Source organism: Electrophorus electricus, chromosome 4 (assembly GCF_013358815.1).
Source record: "Electrophorus electricus isolate fEleEle1 chromosome 4, fEleEle1.pri, whole genome shotgun sequence".
Classification (NCBI taxonomy): domain Eukaryota; kingdom Metazoa; phylum Chordata; class Actinopteri; order Gymnotiformes; family Gymnotidae; genus Electrophorus; species Electrophorus electricus.
Window position 1 is genome coordinate 11,083,977 of NC_049538.1, and position 15,177 is coordinate 11,099,153.

General features: G+C 47.1%; 1 protein-coding gene across 2 annotated transcripts in view; it reads right to left on the minus strand.

Moving 5' to 3' along the window:
- The window catches only part of dhx36 (DEAH (Asp-Glu-Ala-His) box polypeptide 36), a 27,838-nt gene extending 12,846 nt beyond the window's left edge, over positions 1-14,992 (minus strand). Inside the window, exons 1-15 of one of the 2 annotated variants that reach the window (XM_035524900.1) lie at positions 14,253-14,992; positions 13,701-13,825; positions 11,188-11,437; positions 11,041-11,079; positions 10,705-10,875; positions 10,283-10,362; positions 8,180-8,254; positions 6,021-6,187; positions 5,581-5,662; positions 5,061-5,201; positions 4,604-4,709; positions 2,390-2,477; positions 1,854-1,909; positions 856-920; positions 1-93 (exon numbers count right to left, since the gene is read on the minus strand). The exon at positions 1-93 is cut by the window's left edge and continues 51 nt beyond it. In XM_035524900.1, the coding sequence (XP_035380793.1) occupies positions 1-93; positions 856-920; positions 1,854-1,909; positions 2,390-2,477; positions 4,604-4,709; positions 5,061-5,201; positions 5,581-5,662; positions 6,021-6,187; positions 8,180-8,254; positions 10,283-10,362; positions 10,705-10,875; positions 11,041-11,079; positions 11,188-11,437; positions 13,701-13,825; positions 14,253-14,531 (1,817 nt within the window). In that variant the 5' untranslated portion in view covers positions 14,532-14,992. Of the gene's footprint in view, positions 94-855; positions 921-1,853; positions 1,910-2,389; positions 2,478-4,603; positions 4,710-5,060; positions 5,202-5,580; positions 5,663-6,020; positions 6,188-8,179; positions 8,255-10,282; positions 10,363-10,704; positions 10,876-11,040; positions 11,080-11,187; positions 11,438-13,700; positions 13,826-14,196 lie in introns of both variants that reach the window. The other variant, XM_035524901.1, reaches the window with a different exon arrangement.
- Positions 14,993-15,177: the final 185 nt, after the last annotated feature.

The following is a 15,177-nucleotide window of genomic DNA, read 5'->3' on the forward strand; positions in this document are numbered from 1 at the left end:
GCTGCCATGGTGCTGATGTTGTTCTGGGTGTCAAAGTGAGTCTCCTTAATCTTCCCGCCGTCGATCACATACACCACATCATCAACAGTAATGCTGTGAAGGGGAGAGCAGAAGAGGCAGGGTTGTTATAGCGAGAGAGGAAAATATAGACGTGTTCTGTACAGTACAAAAAGTTCAAAAGCTAAATAGTGTATCCCTTGAAATAAAGGGATAGGAAAAAAAGAGAGAGAGGTGGGGGGGGGGGGGGTTACCACAGCGTAATAACTACTAACACAATGCATTCAGTTATGAAGACTGGTTCATTAGTAAGAAACGAGGACCTTGGTCATTGGCAAAGCGAGTCAGCAGGAAGAGAAAAGCAAACAGGTCCAGGGTCTTCAAACCCCCCCCCACAAAAGCTCAAAGAATCCGTACACACACCCAAGAAGGCTAAAGAGGACTAAATCTCCACCAGGGGTCAGACGAGCTCTTAGGACTACATCAGGTCTTTGAAGGGTTAAGGCCAGTGGAGCCTGTTTGGACGTGTGTGTGTGTGTGTGTGTGTGTGTGTGAGTGTGTGTGTGAGAGGAGTGTTAATCAGCACATGCTGAAATGTGCTCAAATATATTGCAGGCCCACAGCTCTTTCCAGAGGAAATGGTGACTCTGGTAATTAACCATAAAGATGACATGAGTGTCAGACCGTGGTCCAATCACGCTGACAGGGAGAAAAGTTTCACTGCAACTTTAAGGCCTCCAGTGTAGTCGTGTAGAACAGACCCCCCTCCCCCCCACATATACAGGAACACACACACAGACACACAAACACAGACAAGGACAGACGCAGAACAGATGCCAGACACAAACACGGACACACCTGGTTTCTGCAATGTTAGTGGCGATCACAATCTTCCGGACTCCAGCGGGCGGCCTTTTGAAAACCTGATCAGAGAGTGGCATCGTTACTCGGCACTGAGAAACAGCACTTGGTGCCTATACATCCAGAGCCACAGAGGCAAGGATGCGCACGGCAGCTTGTTCCTCGCCTCTCCTCATCTCATGCATGCGGAAAACGCTACTGATCGCCCCACTGCCCGTCAGAGCCAACCCAAAGACCCGCCACGATGGGACTGCCGCCGTTGATGGGATTGTTTAAGGGTGGCAATATCCATCAAAATGACTATCCCTTTCAGTTACAGGGCCTGGAAAAAGTATTCGCACCCCTTGAACTTTTCCACATTTTTTCCATGTTACACCTACAAACTTAAATGCATTTTATTGGGATTTTATGTAATAAACGAACACAAAGTAGCAAGTAATTGTAAAGTGAAAAGAAAATGATACATGGTTTTCAGATTTTTTAATAAATCAAAATCTGGAAAGTGTAGCGTGCATTTGTATTCAACTCCCCTGACTTAATACTCTGTGGGACGACCTTTCACTGCAGTTACATCTGCAAGTCTTTTGGGGTATGTCTCTACTAGCTTTGCACATCTACAGCCTGAAATCTTTGCCCATTCTTCTTTGCAAAATGGCTCAAGCTCAGTCACATTGGATGGAGAGCATCTGTGAACAGCAATTTTCAAGTCTTGCCACAGATTCTCAATGGGATTCAGGTCTGGACATTGACTGGGCCATTCTAACACATGAATGTGCTTTGATCTAAACCATTCCATTGTAGCTCTGGCTGTGTGTTTAGGGGCTATGTCCTGCTGGAAGGTGAACCTCCGAATGAATACCTTTTTCAAGGCCCTGAACTTTCATCTTCCCCAGTTTCAGACTACTGAGGTGACGCTGACCGCTGTAGGATGTATAACTGTGGTTCTGTAAGTGGCTGTAGTGAGAGGAAGAGGAAGATGATGGTGATAGACTCACCTGAGTCTGACTGACTGTGGGCATCAGGGAGTGGAGGGGAATGATGATGAACTTATCTAAAAACACAAAAACAGCATCAGTCATATTCCTCCCACACACACACACCCACACAGAGAGCCAAGCTGAGCCCTGTGCCCACATGCACATACCCACACACTCCTCTCTACCACACGCCAGACTGTTGGCAGAGCAGTAAATACAACGGAGTTACTGTAAACAAATGAGCTACCCTGGTAGTAGTTGAAAACCCTATAGTAAACACCACAGGAAACACCACAGAGCTACTGTAAACGAATGAGCTGCCCTGGTAGAAGATTAAAACACCACATTAAACATCACAGAAAAAAAACAGTAAACCCTACAGAACTACTATAAACAAATGAGCTGGCCTGGTAGTAGTTGCTGTGCTGATTTCCGGGGGGTGGGGTTGGACAGAGGAGGGGTCCAGGGGCCTGTTTGGGTTTATGGCTCCAGGGGCGTGTTTGGGTGTACGGGGTCAGGGGCGTGCTCTTACAGCACATCCAGCAGAACCTCACCACATCGAAACATCTGGTCGGCCATGAGCAAGTCGTTCAGACCGCTGATATTGTCCCAGCCAGGCAGGAACACCAGGATGGCGCCATCCTGAGAGAGAGCAAAGCACGCTTTAAGGGATTTACAAGTGCACACACACGCACACACGCGCACACACGCACACACACACGCACACACACGCGCACACACACGCGCACACACGCGCACACACACACACGCCCAAAAAGTGAAAAGGGTGGAGTGGAGTCTGTCAGCCTGTGATGATGCCAACCCCACACACACGATCACTCTGTCAGTATGGGACGGTTGGTGGTAATCGGGTGGCGGGCTGGTGTTTAGAGAGCAATGGTGGCGCTACCACCTGCATCCTGAGCACCACCATCTGCTGCAGGCCGTCCAGTCAGGACATGGCTAAATGCACCGATTTCACAAAACTGTCATTGCAGGAAGACAAGAGGCTTTCAAAGGATGGCAGCATACTTACAGGAGTGTTTTTTTACCCTCAAAAACACAGCGCTTCTCAACGTGCGTCTGTGTGTGTGCGCGCGCGTGCACGCACATTTGGGCAGGACTGCATGTGTGTGTGTTTGTGTGAGTTGTACTGCGTGTCCTATATATGTGAGTGTCCATGATGACATCCCGACACTAAAAAGTCCCGCGACCTCAGGACTTGTGTGTCATTAAAGATCCCAGTCTGGTTACAGAGACCAGGACCGGCGCCTTACTCAACGAATACTTTATTCTCTCCCACACACGTAATTAACGTGCAGCTCAAAACATCACAATTGTGCTTTACCACAAATAAAAAAATTATCTAGACTTATTAAACATTACTCATGTACTGTATACACACATGAAAATGAGACTGAATATTAGAGAGACAATGTATGTGAGGAGAGAGAGAGTCCAGAGAGGTAGAGAATGGAAGTGCTCTTGTAGTTGGTCACTGGTAGGAGTTTAATGGTGAGTAATGGGTAACTGGTGGACAGTGCTGAACTGTGCTGGACTGTCTGATTAATTGAAACGTCTAATCCTTTGTGTAATTTTATGGCCCAGAGCCTTAAGTTAACCAATCACCACACTCGTCTCACTGACAGACGGCCCACATGAGCGTGTCAAAGTGCTGTCACAGCCAATCAGCTCTTCTCTCTTCTGCTCTGGGGCTTCCCCTCTCGGCCTGTCTTCCTCCCTCTCTCTACATCCCTTTCAGTACGTCTATTTCTCTTTTCTTTCCTTCTCTCCTCTCCCTCGCTCCCTCCCTCTCCTGTTCCATCTCTGCTCTGCTCTAACCGCCTATAATTTCCACTAGACATAATTGGAGGGTCTCAGTGACACACTGGCCACACGACCCGTGTTTCCAGAAGTTTCTTAAACGAGACAGCCATCACCCGCCTGCCCCCCCAGCGCACACGCACGCAAACCCTGCTAAGAAGCACCCGACGGCTGGAAATGGGAGGCCTTTTGTGGGAAAAAGGGTGTGGCTAGTGGCCAAAGCAGTGGAGCTCTCCAGGAGCACAGGAAACATTTGCCCACAGACCACAGAAACACTCTTCAAAGTACACCTCATATATAACAGCATATATCACTCTTCTACAAAAATGTCTTTGACAAAATATACTTAAAATTGCCAGTGAGGTACAAGAAGTACATTTACACAAGAAAATAGCAACGGTCGTAACGCGCGTTTTTCTGTGTATATGGAGAGACAATCTTTCTCACCATCATCACTGTGTCATCTTCTTTCTTTGATCTGGGAGCCCACACACTCTCCGACATATCTCACGCAACACATCAAAGCACGACAGAGTTGAGCAAGGCCGTACCAAACAAGCAGCAAAGACGAGACGTGGAGTTCAGCGCCACTGCTCACGGGGTAATGGAGCAGAGGCGAGAAGGCCAGAGGAAGAGGAAGGTTAGAGGAGGAGCAAATAAAGGTCATCTGCTAAAGCAGCCTGATTAGCACCCATCTCATGCCAACCTGCTTCTGCTTTAACAGAGCCCAAAAGCCCTGTACCATCTGCCTCAGTGCTGGCCAAAGCGGCTATGCCAAACTCTCCCTCTCCAACCCACATCCTTTTTTTTTTTTTTTTTCTCTCGTCACACACAGAGAATCTCCCCTTCACTCATGCACCCAACTCGATCTCAATCTGTCCCACAGCCACACACACTCCATGTTGTTTGGCATACGCCACACACACAGACACACACACACTCACATCCTCGTTCATCACGATGTGTCGAATGAGCGCCACGATAAGATCCAGATTGATCTTGTCATCCTCGTCCAGCCTCTCCAGAGCTTCGATGGTGTCATCTGAGAACCTGCCAATAAGAGCAGAGAATGGCGGTGAGGTCACAGGTATCGTGCCAGCCGCTTTATGCCAAAACGCCCCTTTCATCTACTGACAGAATCCAACATCAGCTGGTGGTGATAAAATTCAAAAACAGGATTTATTTTCTAACCCCTGACCCAGTCATTGAAAATCATTGTTATTTTCAGAAGAATTTTAACTTGCCATTGCTCAAAAGAGAGTGAATTAGTGGTCATGTGACCCCAGTGAGCTAAAAGGCCTCCGATAACTGGTGCCTAAGATGTTGACCTCACATACGAGTAAGTGTCCACTTCTGGGGCAATGCCCGTTAGGTGCTGAGGGTGTGTTGGTGCACACGGACCGGTCTCTGAGGCTGCGGGCGAAACACGGCCAGCTCTGGCGGTACTCTGCCTCCTGGGCCTCCTTCTCGGGCCGCGTCCACTGGTTCTGCAGGAAGCTCCTGGGAAAACGCGGCCGCCGATCCTGGTGTTGTGGCCGGAACCTGGGCAGGAATGCAGTGTCAGTGTGGCGACACACCGCACGCATGCGCACACACACACACACAACGACACACACACACACAACGACACACACACACACACACAACGACACACTTCCACGGCAGCGATGGCCTGTACATCCTCCTTGTGCAGCTCAGTGGTTTAATACCATGAGCTTTCATAGCTACAGCTACCAATAAATGAATCATAAAATCACTGGCCTTCACACCAATAGGCCACACACTTTGGCTGTCAAAATGTTTTCAGTGGGTAAACGCTCTTCACACAGGATGCAAACATCACATGGAGTACCTTGCTGGAAATGTCACTGGCTAAGTAAAAATGTCTGCACGCAGCCTGTGCCTTCAGCGCCACCCTTACCTGAGCATCTCCACCACATCCTCTAGTAGATACTCCTCGACGGGGTAGGTGTAGCCAGGAATGTGGATCATGGGGCAGTTGTCTATGCAGAGGTCAGAGAGAGAGCGAGAGAGAGCTGTTGCATGAGCTGCATCACTCTGCTTCCCGATGCACGTCACACTTTAACGTGCCGGTTCTGGACTCATTGCTTTTATAGTCATAACTTAAACGTGCGCTGCCCGGTGAAAAGTGAGACAGTTGTTTGGCTTTAACAGCCATTTAAATATTCATTACACAAAACATCTCTCACCAAAAGCTCCATATAAAATGTCAAGAGACTAGAAATACTGTTTGATACCAACATTATTATTTCTCCATGCTCCTATATCAGAGCGATCAACATTCAAATGTATATCATTTAAACTTTCATAAATTTATTCATGAATAAACCGCGCCCTCACCGAAGTATTTGCTGAACTTCTCGGCGTTTAGCGTAGCGCTCATCAGCACCACCTTGAGGTCTTCCCGGGAGTGCAGCAGGTCTCGGACGACGGCCAAGAGCACGTCTGACTGCAGGCTTCGCTCGTGGACCTCATCCAGGACCAGGTGACTGATGCTGGACAAACACCTGGGCACGCAAGCGCAGACACGGGTGAGGCGCGAGAGTCCCTGCGTGTCTGTGTGTGTGTGTGTGTGTGGGAAAGAAACAGACTGAGAAAAAATGGAGAAGAGGGGGAGAGAATTAGTGAGACAGAAAGGGGAGAAAAGCAGAGCAGACCTACAGGACTGTAAGAGCAGGTGGCCAGAAGCTCAGCCATCCAAGTTGGGACCTTCAATGCACACCACAGGATGCACACGTGAGTACGTGTGCAACACAAGTAAGCGAAAGCAGACGTGAAACGACAACTCGGTAACAACCGAGGTTGCGTTAAGGCAAGAAGAGAAGAAGAGGAAGATGAAGAGAGGAAGAAGCTTGAGGTGTCGCACAAGGTATTTTTACATCTCGAGGTACAGGACATCTTGAGGTATTTTTACATCTCAAGGTACGGGACATCTTGAGGCATGTTGTGGCTGCAGCTTCCCCACTATGATAAAAGGCTCTGAACTTTGAGTGTGTGTGCGCGCGCATACATGTGCGTGTGTGAGGCATACTTCACGTGGCTGCATGTATTTAACTGTGTGCATACTGTTTTGTCAGAGGAAAAGAGAAAGCCTGAGAAATAAAGGTAGACAGAGAGCAAGGACGAGAGAGAGAGAGGCGGCAGGCCACTCTCAAATCAAAATGTTCAACAACAAAAATTCCTAGCCAATATGCACACAGAATTTCGTAAAGTATATCCTGCAAATGCAGAGGAAAACAACAAACACCTGCAGAGTTGAATTAGGCCAATTTCCACCAGTACTTAAAATTCAAAAAAGGACTCTTAAATAATGGATAGAGTTTTAAGAAATCCTCCTACCACTACAAAGCCTGCCAATGCCAAGAGATGAGCAGAGTGCCCTCATTAACAAACCCTAACACTGTTCCAGGACCAGTCTGAAATACAAAGAATACAACCAAGTGTCAAGTGAATGAGAACACTTCAAAAACAAAACTGTCTCCCACTACAACACAAACAGCAGCACAAAGCAAACATGGTGCCATCTGGCCCTATAGCGACAGTACATTGTAGCAGATGACCTGCCCACCAGCAGTGATATTAAACACAGAACCACGGTGACAAAGTCCAGACTTGGTGAACACAGCCTGGCCAACCAGACCGGCCCACAGAAGAAATCATGGCTGCCCAGAGAGCAGAGACTCTGTCAGCAATGCAATGAAGACTGCGTCTCGAGGTATCTTGTGGCTGTCACTGTAGAGGCAGCGCTGCACTTTTCTCGTGAAAATGTGAAACGTTTGACCAAATACGGCCGTTTGACTTTACCAAATTTGACACAACACAGCCCAACTAAGCGTCTGTCTACTACGGACAAACTGCCCATCCTATTAGGAGAAAAGAAGGAACGCAACGCTTTAGATGGGCAATATAAATCTGCCTGCCACGATGAGACAGTGAGCAGCCCTCCCACATACACCTACCTACCTCCAGGAAGAACTTACATCTTTCTCACTCACACATGAATGCATTCCTCCTTTTTACATATTTATCTCTTATTTCTTCCCCCCCTATTATTATTATTACTATAGTATCCTTAATTTTCACTTCTTTACCTCTCTCATCTTGATTTCAAGTATTCTTTATTAGCACAGAGTTCTAAATTTCCTTTAATATTGCAAAGGTTCATTCATGTTGTTTTCCTGTAATACTGCTTTGGCAAAACTGTAAATGAATATGGCCATGCCAGTAACGCTTACAGAACAGTGGGGGATGGGGGGGGGCATAAATTCTTCAGTACTGGTGTGAAGGACATCTGAAAAGTCTCTCCTCATCTCTAGAGAGAGAGAGAGAGAGAGAGAGAGAGAGAGAGAGAGAGAGAGAGAGAGAGAGAGAGAGAGAGAGAGAGAGAGAGAGTGTGTGTGTGTGTGTGTGTGTGTGTGTGTGTGTGTGTGTGTGTGTGTGTGTGTGTGTGTGTGTGTGAGAGAGAGATAGAGATGGGGGGGGGGGGGTACAACACTCACGGATCAGAGCGTAGCCACTGAAGAATAATACCCGTGGTACAATACAACACGGAGCCTTGTTTCCGTGGTAACCGGCTGAACAGCAGAGCCCGGAGGAGGAGGAGGAGGAGAAGGTTGTGACGTGGAAGGAAAACAAGATTTTATTACAACATTCACCAAAACCCTTAACATCACGCCACTCCCAAGAGTGCCAATTTAAATCATATATTACAAAACAATATTTCTTATTTAATATTAAAATCATGTCATATTTAAATTTTTTTTTATACCACTGACAGTTGTGCTGGAAAGGGTGACAAGTTAGGCATGTTTCCGCTATAAACAGTCTCAGAACTGATCTGAAATTAGAAGGAATTTCACAGTACTGTGAAGTAAAAATGGAGACCAAAGGACCCGCCACCCCTGTAGTTATCTAGTGACAGAACAGATTCACAGGGAAGTGGCTATTTAAAGCAAAAACCACACCAAATCCACTAAAAATAGTGACTCACACCTAAAGATGGATGAGAGGAAGAACAGGGGGAGAAAGGTGTGTGTTTGAGAGAGAGAGAGAGGCTGAGGGGTCCCGATCGTATTAACCTTTATTAGGCTCCATGGAGACATTCTCCAGCTGCTTTGTCAACATCACCTTCTCTCTCTTGCGCTCTCTCCCTCCCTCATCTTTCCTTTCTTCCTCCGTCCTTCTTTCTCCAAGGCTCCTCTGGGTCTGCCTTCCTGTAGCCAGTATCTTTCCATCTATCCAATTCCCTCCTGACCTGGTCTTTCGTGTTACTCTCCTGACCACACCCCTGGCCCTGCCCGCGGTCCATATCTCCTTTCATCTCTCAAGACAGCAGGACACATCCACTTTAGGTGACCTGAGCTGGACCCGTCTGTTCGTTCTTGTCCCATCTCTCTCTCCTTCTCTCTCCCTCCCTCAAGAGGAGCCTGACACATCCACCCCCAGTGCCAGGGTTTCTCGTGCTTAACAAGCCACTAAACTTTGACCTTCTTTCATCATTGGGGTTCAAAGGCAGCTAACAGGAGCAGAGCTGTGATGGAGACCATGGGGGCCAGAGATGCCACACCTCCCACCCAGCCTGCAGCTACCGGGGAGAGTAAGCACGCGAGAGAGAGAGAGAGAAAGAGAGAGCGAGAGATAGAGAGAGAGAGAGAGAGAGAGAGAGATAGCGAGAGCGAGAGATAGAGAGAGAGAGAGATAGCGAGAGAGAGATAGAGAGCGAGAGCGAGCGAAAGAGAGCGAGCGCGAGCGAGAGAGAGAGAGAGAAAGAGCGAGCGCGAGCGAGCGAGAGAGAGAGAGAGAGAGAGAGAGAAGGAGAGCGAGAGCGAGCGAGAGAGAGAGAGCAAGAGCAGTAGCTATTTAGGGAAGAAGAGGGTTAGAAGAGAGCCATGAGAGAATGTGTTGAGGAGAGGAAGGTAGGGCAGGGAGGAGTGTGAGTAGGAATCCAGCTGACTGGGAGTGCGTTAATCAGCACTCCTGTCTCCTTACACATCCTGGATGAACCAATCACTTCCCCCTGAACAAAACATGTTCCACCGACCGCATTGTTCAGCCACATGTCTCTGTCTCTCTCTCTCAAAAAAATCATCCATTTTTTCTCTGTCTCTCACACACACACACACACACACACACACAACACTAGAGAACAGAACACCAATCTTTCCTCTGTAATGAAATTATTCTAAAATGCACAAAAACACCTGGTCTCCAAATAACATTTATCCACCAACCCCCCCCCTCCCGCCAACCACCAAATAACAGCTGTCCCTAATGGGGCCTTCAACTCTGCCTCCCACAGTCGAGCGTGATCCTCGGCGGGGACACAGAGAGACGCCCTTGGCCATGTTCTGCCCAGCAGCGATACAGACAGGTGGCCGTGCGAGCTGCACTCTGTCTGCTGGTGATTTGACAAAGTGTTTCACCCCTGCTGCCTCCCAGCACGATACTACACTGCTCGACCCTGAGACACAGGCCACTCCACCCACAACCTCGCCCACACCCCAGCTCAAACTACCAGTCAGTGTATTACGTGATAAGTGGGTGGTGCTAGGAACAGCCTTTGTGTCACAGAAACGTGAATTTGAACCAGCAGCTCCACTCACCTCTGTAGGCGGATCTGGTAGCCGCAGGACCGCCCCTCTCCTACAGACTCCGCCCTCTCAGCCGCAACCCTCTCTGCCACCTGCACGCATACTTGCATGATTGACAGAGGCTATCGGGAAGACACGCCCTGAAGACCCTGGCCACAGCTGGACTGAGTTAAAGCTCTTTCTTATGCTACTCTTAAAAAGGTAAACTCTATCCCACTTGCTTCTTGTTTTTCTTTTGTTATTATTTTTTAAAAATTGACAAGTACATTTGATATGATTGTAATATTAAGTGCGTCTTTCTGTGGTACACCACCAGATAACAGCACCTATAATGCACCTCAGGATTTTAGCCAACAAAATTTTAGCTGAGCCTTTATTCGTCTTCTCACTAGCCGACCCCACCCACGTGACCAAGGCGGGCCAATCACACTCACCGATATGGCGCTGATGCGTCGTGGCTGCGTGCACACCACCCTGCAGAGGGAACCGGCCCCGCGCTGGATGTAGTCGTCCAGGATGAACTGAGTCACCTGTGTGGTTTTGCCACAGCCGGTCTCGCCGCTGATCACCACTACACGGCTCGCCTGCACCAAGCTCACCAGCCTCTGTGACCCCACAGTACCACACGAAGCCAGTCAGAGAAACCTGACCTGTAGTCAGTGCTTGGTGCCACTACATTAAAGAGTTGGATTCTGAGCACCGGGATTGCTGGCCTCAGATCAGGTCTGCGTAGTCAGTGTGGTGCGTGTTAAAAAGGCTGCAGACTTTACCTCTCGCATTCCGTAAGATGGCAGCGTCTCTCTGAATTTCTGGAACACGGAATTTAACAAAAGGGACAGTCGGTCAAAAGCATTACAGAAAGGTTCAGGCTACACTCAGACTTGAGCATAATGAACGGGGCTCATTCTCTCACTCACCAGCATTTCCAGGTATTTTGGATTCTCTGCTTTGGCCTGGAAGTCACTCTTCAGCTCCACATCCAGTGCCGGCTTCCGAACCAAATCCTGAAACAGGTATTCCAGGTCTCTCTCTCTGGGCTCAACCTTTGCTTTCATTTTCACCTCCTTCTCCTCCTCCTGCTCTTGCTTTTGCTTTTTGTCCGGCTCCATCTCCGCCACCTTTCCCATCTTCTGTGGCCCTTCTGGAGGGTCGTCCCCGTCAAAGTAACTGAGACCCAGGCGGAGAGACAGACAGCAACATCATTAGGGGGATCACTGTAGCTGGCCAGCGGTGAGGACAGGTATGTAATCGCTAGTAATTTGCATGTGCATGTATGTAGTTCAAATGTGCTTGTATAGGGCCTTGAAAAAGTATTCATACCTCTTGAACTTTTCCACATTTTTTCATGTTACACCTACAAACAAATATATTTTATTGGGATTTTATGTGATAAATGAACACAAAGTAGCAAGTAATAGTGAAGTGAAAAGAAAATGATACATTTTAATAAATAAAAATCTGGAAAGTGTGGCGTGCATTTGTATTCAGCCCCCTGTACTCTGATACCCCTACATAACATCCAGTGTGACCCATTGCCTTCATAGGTCACCAAATTAGCAAATAGAGTCCACCTGTGTGTAATTTATTCTCAGTATAACTATAGCATACCTCAGAGGTTTGTTAGAGAACATTAGTGATCAAACAGCATCATGATAACCAAGGAACACATACAGATAGGGATAAAGTTGTGGAGAAATGTAAAGCAGGGTTAGACTATAAAAAATATCCCAAGCTATGAACATCTCACAGCGCACTTTTCAATCCATCATCTGAAAATGGAAGGAGTATGGCATAACTGCAAACCTACCAAGACATGGCCATCCACCTAAACTGACAGGCCAGGTAAGGAGAGTACTACTTAGAGAAGCAGCCAAGAGGCCCATGGTCACTCTGGAGGAGCTGCAGAGATCCACAGCTCAGGTGGGACAATCTGTCCACAGGACAACTATTAGCTGTGTACTTCACAAACTTTAAGGAAGCGTGGCAAGAAGAAAGCCATTTTTAAAAGCAAGCCATAAGAAGTCTCATTTGCAGTTTGCCACAAGCCATGTAGGGGACATAGCAAACATGTGGAAGGAGGTGCTCTGGTCAGACCAATGTTGAACTTTTTGGCCTAAATGCAAAACGCTATGTGTGGATGAAAACTAACACTGAACGTCACCCTGAACACACCATCCCCACCTTTAAACATGGTAGTGGCAGCATCATGCTGTGGGGATGCTTTTCTTCAGCAGGGACAGGGAAGCTGGTCAGAGTTGATGGGAAGATGGATGGAGCTAAATACAGGGCAACTGTGGAGGAAAACCTGTTAGAGGCTGCAAAAGACTTGTGACTGGGGCAGAGGTTCACCTTGCAGCAGGACAACGACCCTACACATGCAGCCAGAGATACAATAGAATGGTTTAGATCAAACCACATTCATGTGTTAGAATGGCTGAGTCAAAGTCCAGACCTGAATCCCATTGAGAATCTGTGGCAAGACTTGAAAATTGCTGTTCACAGATGCTCGCCATCCAATCTGACTGAGCTTGAGCCATTTTGCAAAGAAGAACGGGCAAACATTTCAGCAAAGCTGGTAGAGACATACCCCAAAAGACTTGCAGCTGTAATTGCAGCAAAAGGTGGTCCCACAAAGTATAGAGTCAGGGGGCTGAATACAAATACACGCTACACTTTGCAGATTTTTATTTATTAACAATTTTGAAAACCATGTATCATTTTCTTTTCATTTCACAATTACTTGTTACTTTGTGTTGGTTTATCACATAAAATCCCAATAAAATACATTTAGGTTTGTAGGTGTAACATGAAAAAATGTGGAAAGGTTCAAGGGGTACAAATACTTTTTCCAGGCCCTGTATGTAATTTACAGCACTTTCCTCTCGACCTCGCCTGTACAACAGGGCTCTTCATTCACCATTGCAACACTGCCCTTGGCAATTATAATATTACAGAAGGCAGCAATATACAGATGAGCCCTTTGATAAATCAGTTTCTTTATTACACGCCATCAGAATCCAGACTGATTTCAGACATTTAAGATGAATGCTCTGTCAAACAAAAATCATTTATGTGAAATTAATGTAGCTGTGTCAACACCATGTTGCATAAAGGGTTCACAAATGTGATTTAATATATTGTCAGGCTTACTGCAGTTGCAATACCAATATAATTGCAGTACAGTATAACCATCATATCACCCTACTGGAATAGGGTTATAGCATCATTACAGCAAACGCCACATTTACAACCACAAAACAGCAGTAGCCCTTTATCACCCACTGACCAGCACAGCTAGTCAGTCAGCACCAGCGTCCACACCAATTTTGGAAATACACCAAGCTGATTTTGCCACACGACCGGACAGAGGCGGTAGGAGGCCGGACAGAGGCGGTAGGAGGCCGGACAGAAGGAGCATGAGGAGACTCACCTGTGCCCACATGCTGCCTCCTCCTTCACCTGCTGCCGCGAAGAGATGCATGGCTCCCTCTGCACCGAGCTCAGCAGTTGTGCAATGTGCTGCTCCCGAGACTCATCCATCTGAACGACGGCGCGCTGAGAGATGCGCAGAAATAAAAGTCAGCTCGCACTAGCAACTCTTACCTTTCATCAGAAAGCAACTGTGGGGGGGCCTTTATACCACTTCCACATACAATATGGATGAGAATAAACTAGACTGCACAGTCTCATAAATGTATGCTTTAAACTCGTTAATATTCAAAAATGTTTATCTTCCATGCACACCTGTGCATATATAGAAAGTGCTGACCATTAAGAAAACACAACAACAAAAAAGTATCAATATAGGTCTGTCTTTAAAAAACATTATTCTTCTCTTTACAAATATTTTATAGGGTGCGTCGGGCGCAGAATACTTGAACATCTAAAGCTACATTATCTTCTAAAAGAACAGCACCTGACCACACCTGACTGTCGCGTCTGTAAGAAGTGATAGTCCTTACGATGTGACGTAGGTTCTCACCGACTTTCTCTCCGCCTCTGATCTTTTGATGCCTCCCCATTTCGCGTACCACAGTCCGATCTCGCGGCCCTTCAAGTGCGGCGGGTGCTTGCCCCGTGCTCCGCCGCCGCGAGCCCCTCGTCCTCCGCCTCGTGCCTGACCCTCCCTGGACTCCCAGCCGGGGTTGCTCTGGTATCCTCCGCCGCTCGGTCCAGCACACCGATCCCAGACGTCTTCTCCATCCCCAAACCGCCCCCCTCCGCCTCTGCGGCCTCTTCTGTTCCCATATCCAGAACTCATACCCAACGCCAACGCCAGGAAAAGCCGCTCTTATCCAAGACAACTACCGAAGTGAATGTGCTGTCCGGTATGTCCCGCATCAAACGGTCTGGTTGGAAAAAACGAAGTCCCTTCGACGTACTTAAAGAAAGTAAAGGATATACAGCGACGTTTTTCGATGTTATTTGGAGCCAAGTCCAGCAAGCTTGTTTTATCACTTAAGGTGATGTAGCTAGCTGATTGGCTAGCTATATGCTAATGCATATATCCATCACTCAGATTCACGTAAATAAACGCGCCTAAATAAATACACTTACACCTAAAGATTATTTATAATATTTACAACGTTGTTAAGTATACTTGAGAATATTTGAAGGTTTTAATATTTTACAATTCTCTTGCATTTGCACCTAAAGATATGTTTTCACCACAGCTTGGTTGGCATAAGTAAAAATTCGTCAAGTCGCATAAAATTAACGACATGAATTTTCGGAGGTACTGGCGCCGACTTATGACGATTTCGCTTACGATTGGCTCGGACCTCCGCTCCTCGTAGATCTTATCCAAGCAACACGTCCTGCGATGACGACTCATGAATTGGCCAGTTTTAATTAATGCATAGGCTGTTCATTAATAAAAAAAAAACAACAACATTTGTAAAAACCTG